The sequence below is a fragment of the Gorilla gorilla genome, chromosome 18, assembly GCF_029281585.2.
Source record: "Gorilla gorilla gorilla isolate KB3781 chromosome 18, NHGRI_mGorGor1-v2.1_pri, whole genome shotgun sequence".
NCBI lineage: Eukaryota > Metazoa > Chordata > Mammalia > Primates > Hominidae > Gorilla > Gorilla gorilla.
Genome location: NC_073242.2, coordinates 86,784,374 through 86,801,104, shown reverse-complemented (window position 1 = coordinate 86,801,104; position 16,731 = coordinate 86,784,374). Strand labels below are relative to the sequence as shown.

Sequence of the window (16,731 nt, the reverse complement as noted above, 5' to 3'; positions counted from 1 at the left end):
CCAACCCAAGACCCCTCCCCACTACCTGAGCCAGCCTCAGATGCAGAAACCAAATGTTTGAGAAGCAGGAGAATTGCGGAGGAACGGGGCTGGGTCATTTTCCCCCCCTTCTGGAAGATGGGGGGAGTTGCCTCAACCCCCATCCCAGGACCTAGCCCAGCCATGGGGCTCTGAGAGACCCCCTCATGGAGACCTAGAAGCCTGTAAGGAGGGAAGCTGGCTCTGATCCCCCTGGGCTGCCCAATCCGGACACTGGGGTAGGGGAGGCTTGGGAAGGTTTGGCCTCTGTCCTTTGGAGCTGAGGGCATAAGAGGAGCCCCCCCACCTGCAGAAAGGTGGGGACAGAGGTCAGTGGAGGGAGTGGAGGGAGTGGAGGGAGGGCTGGGAGAGCAGCAGGGCACAGGGGTTCTTGGTCCCTGTAGGTCCCAAGATCCCACATTCACGCCCCTCAGAGGGCACTGCCAGTCTAGACTCAGCTGCCTCACACCCACCTTGTCCAATCCAGGACTCTGAGCCTCTTCCCCTGCTGGGCATCCCCCTAGAGTGGCCAGGGGAGGAGGGAGGAGCCTGCAGAAGGGAGAGAGTGGACTGTGGGCCTTGGGGAGGACTTTGGCTGCACTGGGACCTCTTACCTGAACACAGTAGCAATGATCCGTTGCGACTGCCCTCATCACAGGGAAGATGGGAACCTGCGTGATCTGCCTCACCTGGGCCTTAGGAGGGGGAGGAGAGATTGATTTGGTGGAACAAGGTTAAAGGCAGGGATGGGAGAGAAGTCCAGTGATTTAATTCTTGCAGCCCACCTGCTGCAGAGTGATCAGTAAACTGGTTGCATAAATCCCAGGACCAGGCAGCTTTTGACTGTAATCTCTTTGGCCAGATAATGTTTTGGATTCGCCAAAATTTTAAAATCAGGGGATTTCAAACCACAGTCTGGATTTCCCATTTCTCATAAAAGGCAGGTGGTCTGGCTACATGGGCCCTCATCCCTGCAAGGTAGTGACCAGCTGGAGCTGATGAGCAGCCACGCTCTCAGCATGGGGTTGGGAGTCTCCAGTTCGCCACAGGCCCCACCACTCCCCATTGCCTCCCCAGCACAGACACCAAGTTGCCATTTATCTTCCCCTGTGCCCTGGTTGATGAGGTTTCCAGCAGTCGATTTTTTTTTTCTTCACACACAGCCCTCTTCTCTCTTTCATGTTTCCTGATTGGCCCCAAGGTATTTGTATCAATATCAGTGACTCTTTCAATAGAAGCACAGGAAAAAGCTCAGAAGGAAATGACCCAAAATGCTTACACCAGTTTGCTAGGTGATAACAACAGCTGATTTTTATTTTTCTTCTTGATTCTCTTCTACAGTTTCCAAATTCTCTACAATGAACATGTACTTCTTTTTAATATCAAAAGACAAAAGAATTGGTATGTAAAAAGAACATCCTTCCCATCTTCAAGGTCAAGATTGAACGCTGACTCCTGCAGGAAGTCTTCCAGGATTCCCAGCCAGGAATGATGGCTCCCTGTCCCTGTAGCTCCAGAAGCTCTTGCTTCACGCATGCCTCACATACCAGACTGAATGTTGGCAGGAGGAGTGACCAGGTCGGTCATCTGTGTCCCTACCACCTAGAACAGGCCAGCAATCTACCCGTGTGTGTTTGTTGGACAGAATTAACCATGATGGGTGGCCGAGGGCACCTGGAGCTATTTGGGGGCTTGAAGAGAACCTCTTAGGAGAGTGTCAGGCTCTAGGCCAGTGTCACCAGAGGAGGTCAGTCTCAGTCCTTGGAGTGGTGGGATGGAAACCAGACGGGACTGGCATGGTCCACAGTTCTTGCCACAAGAGGGCTTCAGGAGAGGCTGAGGGCCCCTCTGAGGCGTGTGCTTGGTCAGGGTGAGCAAGGGCAATGCAGCTCATACAAAGGCCCAGATGGACAGAGGGACCTAGCCCAGCCCAGGCATCGGTACCGAGCCTGGGTCAGGGGCAGGCCAAGGCTTGTGCAGTAGACAAACATTTACAGCAGACACCAGGCAGCTCCTGGAAACCACTCCCCAAAAAACAGCATTGGAATCGGGGACCCCAAGCTGTGAACGAAGGAGCAAGGAGGCCCTGGGAGAGGAGGAGAACCCCAGGGAAGATGGAGGGAGGGCTGGGGGGCTGAGGGAGGGAGGGGGCCTGGGCTCAGAGGTAGGCGAGCTGCTGCTGTGCTCCTGGCAAAGGGCCTCTCCTCCGCCAGGGCTCTGGCCCTGAAGGTCTGCCCTGGGCCCCATTTGCCCTGGGTGCCACCTGAGGTTAAAATGACAGAGGATGCAGAGTGCCCTCAGGGTGACCATGAGAGACAGAGCAACTGGAGCCACATTTCTGTCCCAGGCAGGGGCACAGGATTAAGGATGTGCCAGACCCTCAAGATCCAAGGCCTGGCCCCCAGCAATGAGGGCTGGGCCCAGGGGTTGTAAGGAGAGACCAGGCCTCCACCTGGGTTGGGACAGATGTGGGGACAGTACCCTAGGCAGCATGGCGGCATGCTTCTGAGTCCCGTGGGAGCTGAGTGAGAGCCAAGTAGTCCCCAAGGCCAATTCAAAAGCCCAGCCCGGGAGTCCGTCCACCATGGCAACGGCCCATCTCTCCATGGTTGTTGGGCCTTCCAAAGTCTGCGGCTGACTGGCCTGGGGCTGGGCCTGGCTTGGGGGCCACAGGCAGTGTGCGACGAGGCCGCATCTCTGCTTCATCACATGGGCAGGTGGGCTGGAGGCCTAGATGCGGCTGGATGAGGTGCTGCCCGAGCTGATGGGGAGCCTGGCGCTGTCTGAGTTGCTCTTCAGAGGGGAGGGGCCACCCCGGGCCTGCAGCCGCATAGACCAGTACCAGATGAAGATGAGGAAGCCTGCGGGCAGTGAGGGCACGGGGTCAGCAGGTGGGGGAGCCCCACCCCATCCCTCCTCCTCCCTCCCCAGTCACTGTGACTCGGGTCTGCCCCACCTCTCCACAGTGTTTGCCAAGGACGTGCTGTCGGGCACCCATGAGACCCAGCGAGCACCTCCTATGAGCCGGGCACTGTGCTAGGTCCCCGTGTGGCCTCTCACTGTCACAAGCTTCCTAGGCCCGTCCTATTCATTACTATTCTCTTTTGTAAACAAGGAAACTGAGGCCCAGGAGGCTCAGGTAAGGGGACGTGGCTGAGCCAGGGCTCAAACAGTGGTGAACAGGCTCTGAAGTCCACCCACTTAAGCACTGTGAGATTTTGCACCCCTCAAATTAATAGCACTATGATGTATCCACAGCTTAGTAAATGTCTGTGTGAATGTATGGGCCTCACTTACAATCCTGAGTCCCCTCATCTCACAGGCAGGAATGAAGGCTTGAATGTTAAATAACCGAAATTTGGTAACATCTCCCCACCACCAACTCCCAGCTCCCATTCTAGGGTGACCCTGTATGGGAGGCTGGCCTTGAACCGCATGAGAGCCCCTGGGCCTGGCCATACAACCCCCTTCCATTCTGCACGGCCAGGAACAGAGGGGTGTGCATGCCTGTGTGTGCATCTGAATGTACACACACAGGTACATGCACAGAAAGGGACCCTGTTGGCATCAAGCCAGAGCTGTCATGACCCTGCCCTGCGATCCCACCCCTCCGCCCCGACCCGCCGCCATCTGGCCACGCTCTCCCTCACTGTCCTTCCTACACACAACCGGTTCCAACCTCAGGATCTTTGCTCTTGCCTCTCCCTCTGCCTGGAGCTTCCTTCCCCTAGACCAGGGCTCCTGATCCTATCATGTGCACGTGACCCCTTGGGCATTTGTGAAAATGCAGATTCTGATGTGGCAGGGCCCAGGTGGCCCAGAGGCTGCGTTTCCAAAAAGCTCCTAACAACACTGCTGCTGCTGATCTGTGGACCACACCTGGAGTAGGGAGGCCCCCCCCCCGTCTCTCCATGGGGGGATCCTTCTCTTGTCTTCACACGTCTCATATCCAGAGAGGCCTCCCTGGCCACCCTTCTTAGGGTGTCCCCCACCCCAGCCGAGGCCCTGTGCAGCAAATGCTCACGACGATGTCCCTACTATCTGGGACCACCTTTGATGGCTACACGCTTGCCTGCTCATGCTCAGTCTTCCCCAGTAGAGCTGAGTTCCACAAGAACAAGGCCCACACCCAACCAGCTCAGCCATAGCCCTGTGGCTTAACACAGGGCCTGCACATAGTAGGTGCTCAATCAAGACTTGTTGACTGTGGCCTGGATGTCCCCATTTTATGAATGGGATGACTGAGGCCCAGAGAAGGGAAGTCTTCAGGTTCCCTGGGTGATCTCTTCCCTGCCCTTGCTCCATGTGTAGACAGCCTGCCTGGGCCAAGGGACGGGTCTTCTCCTTACCTTGGAAGGAGGTGATGATGCTGAAAAGGTAGAGAACGACAAGCTGGAAGGTGCCAGAAGCAAAGGAGAAGAAGATCAAGGCCCAGGGCAGGCCAAGGACCAGGCTGAGGCCCAGCAGTGTCAGCACATGTGACCACTTTTGGGTGTGGGGGCGCAGCCGCAGGATCTGCACCACCATGGTGGCTAGCATGGCCATGTTGAACAGAAACACCAGGCTGAAGAGGCCCAGATTGGTGATGTAGCTGACCAGGGAGTCCCGGATCCAGCACCTGCGGGCAAAGGCAGGAGGGCTCAGTGTGTGGCCAGCACGGGCAGCATTTCCTGGGCTGTGGTTGTCATGTTTGTTTTCAGGATTATCCACTGTTTACAGCAAGTGTGCTTGTTTTCTATTTACAGTGTTGATGTAATTTTAAAAATACACTGGAGTTAACAAGTCAGATTGTTTAAAGGAAAATGTTAAGTAAGTAATAATATAGATAGTACAAAAGTGAGGCAGAAATCACTGGGTCACAACATAAAGAGCTGAAAATTTCAAAACCACTGAGCCAATGGGAAGGATTCCTTCCCAGGCTGGAGCTCAGGAACCCTGGCTTCCGGTTTGGGTTCAGGGGATCCACAGGCAGGGCCACTGCCAGCCTGGGTGAATCAGGTGAGTGAAGAAGGACTGGACTTCAACCCCACTCATCCTCTGCCTTCGAACAGCACACCAGCCCTCAGCGTGGCCAAGAGCGGATCTCTCCCCTCCCTGAGCCTCTGTCTTCCCATCTGCATGGGGAGACAGAGAGGTGCTGCTGAGGAATGTGGTGAGGCTCATCTGCTCCAACCCATACCCCCATTCATGCATGAGGAAACCGAGGCTCAGAGAAGGGCCGGGGCCTGTGCAAGGTCACCTGGTGAGTGAGTGGTAGATCCAGGCCTTTTCTCACCCTCCATGACTCTTAGACCAGTGCTTCAGCCACTGCCAGGCCAATTCCTCGAGGAGACTGGAACCCAGGTGTCCCCTGGCCAGCATGACCTGGGCCCGGGCTGCACTCTGGCCTCTGTGCCCAGAGACCCACCTTCTTGCCCCCATCGCACACAGCCACTCACATGGAAGGGTAGATGACGCCCTCTGGAGTCCTATGCACAGCCAAGATGATGGGGCCATAGTTGTCCACATCCACCAGGGCCACCAGCGTCACCAGAAAGATGGGGAAGCCTGAGGGTGGCAATGCATGTTGCTCTACTTCCCACTCTCTGAGGCCTGCCCATTCCCTGCTGGCCTCAGGGAGTCTGGAGGGCAAGGGCCCCTCTGAAGTTTGGGCTCCTGAAGCCCACCCAGCCCCATCTGGTGGGGAAGTTCCCCCAAGTTTGGACCCTCTCCTTCCCCATTCCAGTATGGGTTTCCTATAAGGGGAAGCCATCTCCTCCAACCTTAGCCCTGCCCTTCGTCACCCTGGGGGCCCCTGGGAGAAAGGCCTGTGGGTCTCTGCTGCAGGGCTGGATGTCACAGGGGAGATGGGAGGGGCAGACAGTTTAGGAGGGACAGCAAGAGTTCTGCCATCAGGGGACGTCTGCACTGGGCCTTGACCTCGCCCGTTCGGTGGAGATTAGAAGTTCCCTAGAGGGGGCTGCCCACCTCCAAACACAAAGTCCTGACACAGAGACACCTCCAAAGGAATTTCATGCAAATGGGGGAATGGACAAAGAAGGGGCCCAATGACAAACCCGCGAAGAGCAGCAAGCTGGAGTCAGGGGCATGCGGAGGTTGAGGGGTCTGTGCAATGTCCAAACAGACTTGTGGCATCATGAGCCCCTGGGCTGTAGGTCTGACATAAGAGGGCTGGCCACAGGTGAATTGAACAGTCATTGGCCAAGAACAAAATGCCAAGCCACAGGGAATCTGTTACCCAAGGTCCAGGGGGATCCTGAGGCAGGGCCACTGCCAGCCTGAGTGAATTAAATGACTGGAGCGGGACTGGATTTCAGCCCCTCTGATCTCTGAACTGGGTGCCTTTGAGCAGTGCACAACCTGCACATTCACACACAGTGGCCCTGCTTGTAAATCCCCTTTGCAATGGAGTGAGTGATGTGGAGAATTTGGAAGTGTTTCTTGGGGACAGGGCTCACTGCTTCTTCCTAAAGGGGACCTTGATTCAGCCAAGGTGAAGGACACCTGAGGATGAGTGAAGGAGGCCAGGAGGGAAGTCAGAGAGATAGGTGGAGAGGCAGAACCAGGTGCCTGGGTTTTGCCAGAGCCAAGTGGGAGAGGCAGGTCTGAGGCACCCCCCCTCCCCAGCCACTTACCCCAGCCCATGGCGCTCAGCTTGAGCAGGTAGCCAGGGACATAGGTGCCAAAGACCTCCACCACAAGTCGGTAGAGGTTGTACCCCTCGAGGCCCATCCAGGAAAGGCAGGCGAGCAGGGAGAAGTGCAGGAAGATGGCACTGGCTCGGCAGCCAGCCTCAGAGCCTGTCAGGGCCACCGGCTCGCTGAGCAGGAAGCTCGTGTCCAGCAGGAAGACGGCCAGCAGCAGGTTCATGTGCACCTTGATGGTGTAGTCCCGAGGTTTCCTCCTGCACGGCAGGGGCACCCTGGTGGGCCAGTGTGGGAAGGTAGAGAGGGGAGTGTGCCCACATCTCCTCCAGGAAGCCTTCCCAGACTGCCCCCCACCCCGACACACACATGCAGTCATACATGGCCCCTATCCTATTCCTGTGGCTGCAGCCAAACTGTTCCCCACATCCCCCTGTGCACCTACTGTGTGCCCAGCACCCACAGACTCAGGCACCACGTGCACGTTTAACAGAAGCCTCAGCCAGGCAGAGCGAGGAAGACAACCACAGTAATAAACCAGATATTCTCAAAGTCAGAGCAGAAACACTTTGGCATTTTCACCATGTTGGAGAATCCATGCCATCCACATTCTGTGTCTTCCCATCTGTCTGCACGACTGTGAGTCTGAGTGTGGGCTGCATGCATCGGTCTGTCTGAGGTTTGCAAGTCAATGTGTGCACACCCCACCCCACCCCCACTCCAGGATTCTACATGGCCCTAGAGGGTGCAGCAGAACATGCAGGCCCCAGTGTCACCATCCTGGAGTCCCACCCTGCCCTGCCCCTAACTCATGGCACCATCTTCAGCTGGTCCCCTCCCCTTGAGACTCTCGGTTTGCCCATCTGTGAAGTGGGAGGATGGTACCCTCATAGGGTTGGGGTGAGAGTTACACTGACACAAAGCATCTGACACAGATAAGGTGCTCAGTTCCTAAGAGTTCCTGTGCTGTGTCCTTGGGCATGTTTGTGAGCAACTGGGTGTTGAGGACTTCTGCCTCCACCCCCAGCCTTCCGCTGAGCCCATCTCATCACCCAGCTGTCCTTCCCCATCACCATCACCTACTTAGCTCCCCAGGTACGCAGCTGTGCACACACATGACAGTCATATAGGCACACACGTGCTTGTGCGCACGCATAAATACAGCTTCACTTTCCTCTCCTTCCTCGTGGCTGGGGACAGTGAGAACTGAGGGTGCCTCTCCTCTACCCAAATGGGTTCAGCACTGAGGGCAAGTGGGCCCCAATTTAGGCCAAGCCAAGCACTGACAATCTGACCTCTGCCACTTCCTTGCTGTGTGACCTCAAGCAAGTCACTTACCCTCTCTGAGTGTTCCTTCATAGGGTTGTTGTGAGGATGAATTGAGTTCACACATGTAAAACACTTAGAACAGCGCATGGCACATGGGAAGTTTGACACACGTTAAGTATGATCATTACCGCTGTGATATTATTCTGTTCACCCAGTGCTCTCACAAATCTGCTTATTCAAAGGCAGAAATGAAGATTCTTTCCTTTTTTAAATTTTTTATTTTGCTTTCCTGTCTTACTCTAGGAAAGAAACAGATTCTTAGGTGGACTGTCTCAATTTTAAATGTTGACAATTAGCCTGGCACAGTGACTCATGCCTGTAATCTGAGCACTTCGGGGGGCTGAGGTGGGTGGATCACTTGGGGTCAGGAGTTCGAGACCAGCCTGAGCAACATGGTGAAACCCCGTCTCTACTAAAAATATACAGATTAGCCGGGTGTGGTGGCAGGTGCCAGTAGTCCCAACTACTCAGGAGGCTGAGGCACAAGAATCACTTGAACCCGGGAGGCAGAGGTTGCAGTGAGCCGAGATCATGCTACTACACTCCAGCCTGGGCGACAGAGGCAAGGATCTGTCTCAAAAAAAAATAATAATAAAATAAAAATTAAAATAAATAAATAAAATGTTGACAGCTAAAATTTGTAAATACTATGTTATCCAAACACCACTGATCTGAGGAGGAGACGTGGCCCCCAAGGGTCAGCTTACCCCGAACAGCTCCCCTAACCACACACACAGTTCCAGGTCATGCGGGCAGGCCATGACCGGAGATGTGTGCGGCACCCTGGTGGAGGTGTGTGCAATGGAGGGTCCCCTCCCCTGTCCCACCCCTTTCAGTCCTCACCTGGAGCAGAGGTAGGCGGCAATGGTGACAACGCAGGCCAGGGCAGAGACAACACAGCCCACGTAGGAGAGGAGGCTCAGGTAGTGCTTGTGCACGGCGTCCACCTCCACCGAGGAGACCTGGCCCCAGGAGACAGGAGAGAGCTGGCCTCTGTGTCCCCCACACAACCTGGAGGCTTGCCCTGCGTGAGGGGCTAACCTGGGGTCCCTGGTGGGCCTCGGAAGCCTAAGAACCCCCTCTCCCAACTGAGCAGAATGTGGTCCCATGAGTGCATTTTTCTGGAGTGGGGGCATCTTTAGATTTGACCACATTCTCAAGCGGCTTCCTGACCCACAGAGGCCAAGAACCCTTCATAACAGAACCCCTATTCTGTCCTGGCATTGATTATTCTTCTATAACATTTAACATGGGAATAGGTTTCCTGTGAGGGAATGAGATTCCCACACCCAGGGGTGTTCAAGCCCCAGGTGGATACCCACAGGCAGAATCCTACAGTCCTGGGAGCATGAATTCTGAGGTCTTGGGGGCACTGGAGGCCACCTCAGGGGCCTCATTAGAAACACTCTTGGCCCCAGCACTGCCAAATCAGAACCCTAGGTGAGGGCCAGGAATCTGCATTTTTGTACACCCCAAAATTTGGGAATAAAGAGCAGGGGCTCTACGAACCAGCTCTTTCGCTGACTAGCTGTGTGGCCACGGGTAAATTGCTTAACCTCTCTGAGCCTCCACTTCCTCATCTATAAAATGGGACAACAATAGAAGCTACCTTGGAGAGCTGTTATGAGGAATAAATGACTTAATATATGAAAAGCGCTTGCACAGAACAGCACACGGCCTGGGGTGTGGCTGCGAGGTGGGAGCGGGGACCCTCACCATCAGCACTGCAAAGTAGGTCAAGTGGTTGCAGAAGCAGGATGTTTGGGTTTCTCTCCTGACGGTCTCACACCCAGCACTGCTCCAATGCCCCGGGCTGCTCACTGAGGAGGGGACAGCACGGGGCTCCAATCAAGTCCAGTCCTCCAGGACCCCACTGTGTCCACCCCCAAAAGCACGACTGTGTCATTCTTCCACCCGGCCTACTCGTAGACTGCCATCGCTCTCTCTTCAAAGTCCTCCTTTCTCCAGGAAGCCCTCGGTGATTAACCCCACCTCCCCCACCCCCCAGGACTCCATTTCTCTTCCAGATACTTGTCCAGCCCAGAGACCCCTGCATACTCACATGTGGGGTCTTCAACCCAGAACACACATTGCAGAGTCACATTCTTCTGTAGGGACAAGAAAGGAGAGTGGTTTCTGTGACAGCCCCCCAACCGCCAACTTTACAGGCCAGGCAGAGGAAGTCTAGAACACAGTCAAGCCACCACCCGCCCCATTTGGACCTGACTGCTCGATCAGGCAATTGTTTCATTATAAAGACAAATGAGTCTGGAGGGAGGGAGAAGAAAGGGCGACATGGCCGAGGAGCGCTTGTCCTCTTGATGGCTGGCCCCCACTCACCGGCTGTAGCTGGTGCTGGAAGGTGAGCACCACGGGCTCCGTGAGGTTGGCTACTCTGGTGTTCTGTACCACAATCCCCAAGACCTTCTCACCCAGGACTTGGCTGGAATTCTTGTCCTAGATACATGGGGTTGGAGGAAGAGAGTAGGGAGGGAGTTCAGGACTGAGAAGAAGGGCCCAGAAGCCCCTTACCCTCTCTAGATAACCCTCTCCCAGCACACTGCCTTGAGATGCTGCGTCTCCCTCTGGAACCACTTTTGCCCATGTAGTCATTTACACTATAGTAAGAAGAACATTGCTTAGCCCTCTCACAGGGAGATTTGCACATTGCAGTGCAATTTGTAACTTTACAAGGAAAGGCTTTGACTCCCAGAGGAAGGAGCTCATCTGCATGCCTTCTTTCCACCTCTGTCAGAAAAAAACTGCTTTCTCCTGGGAGGCATGAGGGTGAGGACCCCATACCTGGAACAGGGCTTGGCTGCTGAAGTCCACCAGGAGGAGTCTCTTCTCAGCCTCCCCTCTCCGGCCTTTCGTCCTCTGGAAGAGCGTTCGAGGCAGCAGCACCGAGTACTCCAAGATCTCGCTCTGCTCCTCCTGCAGAGGTCCCTTTAGGGCTCAGCCAAATGCGGACCCCCAGATCCGTGCCCCCCACCCCAGCACACACACACACACCCATCTGTTCCTGGACGCTGCCACTTCTAAGCCCATTTCTTCAGGAAGTCAAGCCTGACTCATGACAGCCCTCCTCATCCCTCCCTTCCTTGCTACCAGCTCTGGCTGGGGAGTCTCATGGTTAGAATCCAGGACTCCAGGGCAAATAGCCCTGGGAGAACCACATGGTGTTCTCTTGTCTGGGGCTTCAGATGCCAGCTCTGCCTACAGCAGCCAAGTTGGGGGTGGCCATGTGGGCAGTGTGGGTGGTTCCCAGCTAACCAGAGCCACTCAGGGGGCAGTCTCCAGACAGGGGGTGTGGCTGGGTGCAGCGGTTCACGCCTGTAATCCCAGCACTTTGAGAGGCCAGGGCGAGAGGACTGCTTGAACCCAGGAGGTCAAGACCAACCTGGACAACATAGTAAGACCTTGTCTTTACAAAAATAAAAAATGTTTTTTGAGACAGAGTCTCGCTCTGTTGCCCAGGCTGGAGTGCAGTGGCACAATCTCGGCTCACTGCAACCTTCGCCTCCCGGGTTCAAGTGATTCTCCTGCCTCAACTTCCTGAGTAGCTGGAATTATAGGCATGTACTACCATGCCCGGCTAATTTTTATATTTTTAGTAGAGACAGGGTTTCACCATGTTGGCCAGGCTGGTCTCGAACTCCTGACCTCAAGTGATCCGCCTGCCTCGGCCTCCCAAAATGCTGGGATTACAGATGTGAGCCACTGCACCTAGCCTTGCAAAGAATTTTTTAAAGCCAGGTGTGGTAGCAAGCCTGTATTCCCAGCTGCTCACAGGCTGAAGTGGGAGAATCGCTTGAGACCAGGAGTTTGAGGCTGCAGTGAGGCTGCAGTGAGACATGATTACCCCACTGTACTCCAGCCTGGGTGACAAAGCAAGACCCTGTCTCGAAAAAAAAAAAACGGGGGGGTGCCTGGACAGGCGCTTAGGGGCTGGTCTTCTGTTCACACGGTTGGCACCAGGAGACTGGTATAGGAAGCAGACCCTGCCACTGTGCCCACGCAGGGTCCTCAGTCCCACGGTTGAACTACCGACTTAGGATGGCTATCCTCGGGCCTGGAACCTTCTCGGGAGGCCCCAGGGAGAGGCTGTGACGGCACTGAGCTTCAGGGAGTGCTCACAGCCCCCACCTCCTGCTGGCCCCGGCCCAACCCACATCTGCTTCCTGCCCAGCCCTGCCCCTGACCTCCTGCCGGGAGTGGATGTGCAGGTCCTGGAGGCCGGCTGTGGGCTGGAGCTTCCACACCGTGGCGTTGATCCGGTCCTCCTCAAAGGACACCGTGTCCCCCGTGAATTTCACAGAGGTCAGCTTCGACTCCAGGCTCTGCAACTGCCTGGCAGGGAGGAGAAAGCGGTGGTGATGGTGGGGAGGGGGCCGGGCCAGCAGGGAGACCGAGGCAGGAGGACGAGAGACTCAGACAGAGACACAGGGAAGAGGCAGAGGCAGAGAGAGGGATGGGGTGGGCAGGAGAGAGTGGAGAGCGGACAAAAGAGAAAAGCAGGCAGCTGCGTGTGGGAGAGAAAGAATGAGCGGGGGTGGGGTCAGACAGAGGAGGCCAGGTCCTGGGAGCCAAGGGAAAGGAGAGCAATGGGGTGGTGGGGGCTGTCCTGGGACTCAGCACCATGGGTTTGGGCCCAGCTCTGCCTGTGCCAACCTACTCTGTGGCCTTGGAGCGGCTCTGCCGTCTCTGAGCCTTGGTCTGCTGGGCTGTACCGTGGACCACCCGTCCTTTCTTTATGAGGGGGAGGAGGGCTTGGGATGGTGGATGTGATGTTGGTTACTGACTCAGACAGGAGAGGGCTCAGCCTGGGGGGCATGTGTTGACTCCCAGAAGGCAGAAAGAGAAATCAAAGCAGCATTCCAGTCCCAGGGAAGGCCTCGCAGTGGCCCCCACTCCAGGTCCCCGCCCTGCCCAGGTCCAGATCTCTGATGCCTTCCTGCCTCCCCTCACAGCCCCAGGTGCCACACTTACTGGCGGGCGGGGGCAGCCGAGGGCCTCCTTGAGGCCTTCTGGGGATGCTTCAAGAACTGGCTGAGCAGCTGGAGGTCCCTTTTGAGCTCGCACATGTCCACCGAGGCATTGTGAGCGGCTGTGTGGGGAGGACCTGGGGGAGGGGTGGACAGGCCCCCGCCGAGGCTGCCGATTCAGGTCCCAGGACCCTCCCATTCTGCCCCCTACCACCCTGACATGACTCTGAATGCCTCGATCTTTACTTTACAAAGGGGAAACTGAGGCTTCAAGAAGCAGAGTGGACTCCGCCAAGGCCACTCAGATGAGGCCAACCCGTGGGGGTTGTGTCTTACAGAACCTGCCAGCAACACCAGCCCCAGCGGGATGGGGTGGGATGTGCCTTGCTCAGCACCCTCCGCAGACGCCTTCGGCTACACACACGGAGCAGGGAGGGCCCAGCCAGGCCTCCTTAGGAGGGATGTGGGGGGCTTGGTGGTGGTTCCTGGGACTCCACACCCACCAGCCTCCCTGACTCCAGGCTCGGGCCCCTCTGCCCAGGTAGCCTGGGCGGCCGACTAAGGTGGCCGAGTAAGGTGTCTCCAGGGATTAGCTGGGACTCAGATGAGGAAGACAGATAGTGGGGGTTGGAGGGTATACTTTCTGTGCCACTGAGGAAGGCAGGCCCTGGGTAGTCCCATCTTTTGAATGCATAACCGAGAAAGCCTGGGTTTTAGGTGATTTGAAATCCCTGGTCCATGTTTTTTAAAAACCCTCTACAGGCCAAACAAGACCAAGCTCAGTCTGGTCTTCAGAATGCCAGTTTGCAACTAGGATCAACTTTGCCCTAAATCCTCCCAGGTTGCGGGGCAGAATCCCAGCCTGGGGTGTGGGGAACCCCCCACCACTGACGGGCCTGGGCCTGCCTGTTGCACTGGACATAATCATTAGCCTGTTACACTAACACAATCAAAGTGCTGTGCCCCCCACCCCTGAAAGCCCTGCCTCAAACTTGAGGTGCTGGAAAGACATGAAAACCCCCCAGTAAACCTTCAAGCTCCTTCTGATGCTCCTCCCTTCCTGGCCACCATTCAGCATTTAATGGTGCTGAATGGCAGTGGCCACATGGTACCTGTCACACTCAAGGGGGAAGATGCAGCTTCTGGACCTCAGAGTCAGCCCCACTGCTTTCCTGACCTTTGACCTCTCATACTCCGCCCCTCACCCCCACCCCACTCCAATCAGCTGCTGGGTTCAAATCCTGGCTCTCCCATTGGCTAGCTGTGCAGCTTTGGGCATCCTCTCTGTGCCCCAGTTTCCTCCTCTGTGAAAGGAAATAAACAGTCTACACTGATGCTGAGGAAGAATTCTTCCTGGTGCTCTTGATCTTCAGTCCCTTTCCAGTCTCTGCTCTCTCACCCTGTTCAGACCTCATCCTCCTTCACCAAGACCTTCTCTGCAGCCTCAGGACGGGCCCTTGCCCCTCCATCCTCACCCCTACCTGCCCACAAAGTAACCATCAAGGGACAGTGGGGCCGAGCGCAGTGGTTCATGCCTGTAATCCTAGCACTTGGATTACACTCCTCCCCTCCTCAGACACCTTCACTGGCTCCCCAGTGCCTGTGAGCAAAGCCCAGTCTTCATGATCTGATATTGCGAGCCCAGCCCACTTTGCGTTTTGCCTTCCCTTCCTCTAGACCACTGCCCAGTTGTTCCCTCTGCCTGGAAGTTGCCTTACTGTGGAAGGAGAAGGTGAAGCTGGCGGCACTGGGCAGGCTGATGTTCTGAGGGCTCCACCAGGAGGTGACAGAAGTGGCTAACAGCGGGGGGCCCTGGGCCAGGCTCTCCTCCTGGTGCTGGAAGCAGAGGAGGCTAGAGGCTTTGTCACTCAGCAAGAAGTCACGCTTGCCATAGAGAAGATGTAATCTCCCAGCATGTCGGTTCCAGTAGAGGCAGAAGTGGTAGAGGCCCCTGGGGTCAGGGAAGGATCGGGAAGCAGGGTGGGCTGCAGGGAAAGGGGCATGGACTGTGAGGGCCTCTTCGGAGTTCTCGATGGAGATGCGCAGGTCTGCTGTGGGTTTGTAGTGGAGGCTGCTCCTGTGTGTCTGGTTCCGCTGGCTGCAGAAGCGAAAGTCTTCCCTGTGGCCCCTGCCGTGGGCACCTGAGGAGGCAGAGGCTGCAGATGGGACCCCGTGGCAGGGGCTGACCAGAGGCATGGAAGGGGACAGGACCTAGGCTGAGTACATGTGAACCTGGAGCCTGAGACTCACATACATTCCAAGGGTCTATAAAAATGTGTTAGTCTTTCCCATTCAAAACTTATCAGCATCAAACTATAAAAAGAGGAAACTGAAAACGAACAGTAATTTCAAAGGGAAAACATATTTTTAACAGCAATGAAGTATTTAATGAGGCCGTGGCTGACATGGACGGTTGTGCAGGTGGTACACTGCACAAGAATGCTCTGGCCGCGAAGGTGAGTGGGGCCAGTACCCCATCCATATTCCATACCCTAAGCTGTGCACTGCAGGGCTGCACCTGCCAGAAGGAAGGAGTGTCTTTTGCTTTTCTCCAAGGTACCCTCCACTAGCTGAGCTGTACCTGCCTAAAGGGGTTAGCATGTGTGCTGGCAGCCACCCTAGGCACAGGGGCATTTTAACGTAAGTTCCAACAGCCCAGGGCACCCCTGGGAAGACCTGCCTTGGACCAGGAAAAGCAGACTCAGCAGGAACAGTGTCGTCTGCAGCAGCGACTGGGCAGTCATTTTCCTCCCACGGAGTCACTCTTGGAAGTCACCACCTGGAAGAGGCCAGGAGTGTTAGCTGGGAGTGTGGACTGTGTGGTGGTTGGGCTGGCCCTGCAGAAGAGGAGGCCAGTGTGGCATGGATGTGGGAGGTGAGGTGGGGAAGCAAGTGTGGAAAAAGCCCATGGACCTCCCCAGAGCGGCCAGAAGCTAATCAAGAGGCAGTGAGGCCGGGTGTGGTGACTTATGTCTGTAATCCCAGCACTTTGGGAAGATGAGAAGGGAGGATCGCTTGAGCACAGGAATTCAGACCAGCCTGGGCAACACAGTGAGACTCTATCTCTACAATAAATGAACAAAATTAGCCAGGCATGGCGGTGCATGCCTGTGGTCCCAGCTACTAGGGAGGCTGAGGTGGAAGGATCACTTGAGCCCAGGAGGTCGAGGCTGCAGTGAGCTATAACTGTGCCACTGCACTCCAGCCTGGGTGACAGAGTGAGACCCTGCTTTAAAAAAAAAAGGGGGGGGGCAGTGGCTGTCCAGAGTCCAGCTGAGTTCCAGTCTCAGTTCCACCTTTTGCCCGCTGCAGGACCTTGTGTAAGTCACTCAAAATCGGGCTAATCATAGTACCTCCCTCCTGAACCCAGAGTGACGGGATTATCTTATCTAGAATCTGGCATGAGGGTTCTACCTGGAACCGTCACCACCTTGCCCCTCCAGGCCTGGAGGGAACACAGAAAAAAGGGGGCTCCCAGAGTTCTCCCCAGCTACTTCCCTATCATCATTCCTGAGACCTAGCTCAGAGGACACCTCCTCCAGGAAGCCCTCCTCAACTCCCTCCAGAGTCAGTCCCAGCCTCCTTTGGTTCACACCACTGGCCAAAGCCCCTCCCCACCCCCAGTAGCCTCCTCCAGGTAGTGGGAGACGTGCATTCCCTCCTCCTTGGTCAGCCAGGGAGCACCTGATCCATCTCTGTGGGCAGGCCCTGGCTGTACAGAGGTTGCTGGATAAAGGCTGTGGGGATGTTCAGTG

At 55.9% G+C, this 16,731-nt stretch overlaps 1 protein-coding gene across 48 annotated transcripts in view; it reads right to left on the bottom strand.

Moving 5' to 3' along the window:
• Positions 1–1,302: 1,302 nt before the first annotated feature.
• Positions 1,303–16,731, bottom strand: part of ADGRG1 (adhesion G protein-coupled receptor G1) — a 44,949-nt gene continuing 29,520 nt past the window's right edge. For 25 of the 48 annotated variants that reach the window (XM_055364375.2, XM_055364372.2, XM_063700244.1 and 22 more), the window contains 13 exons: positions 15,657–15,755; positions 14,695–15,117; positions 12,981–13,113; positions 12,194–12,341; positions 10,794–10,925; positions 10,332–10,448; positions 10,054–10,099; positions 9,708–9,811; positions 8,835–8,953; positions 6,654–6,940; positions 5,457–5,565; positions 4,368–4,636; positions 1,303–2,879 (listed from right to left, as the gene is read on the bottom strand). In XM_055364375.2, coding sequence (XP_055220350.2) covers positions 2,749–2,879; positions 4,368–4,636; positions 5,457–5,565; positions 6,654–6,940; positions 8,835–8,953; positions 9,708–9,811; positions 10,054–10,099; positions 10,332–10,448; positions 10,794–10,925; positions 12,194–12,341; positions 12,981–13,113; positions 14,695–15,117; positions 15,657–15,720 — 2,082 coding nt within the window. In that variant the 5' untranslated portion in view covers positions 15,721–15,755 and the 3' untranslated portion in view covers positions 1,303–2,748. Of the gene's footprint in view, positions 2,880–4,367; positions 4,637–5,456; positions 5,566–6,653; positions 6,941–8,834; positions 8,954–9,707; positions 9,812–10,053; positions 10,100–10,331; positions 10,449–10,793; positions 10,926–12,193; positions 12,342–12,980; positions 13,114–14,694; positions 15,118–15,652; positions 15,756–16,731 lie in introns of all 48 variants that reach the window. The other 23 variants (XM_055364394.2, XM_055364395.2, XM_055364393.2 and 20 more) reach the window with 2 other exon arrangements.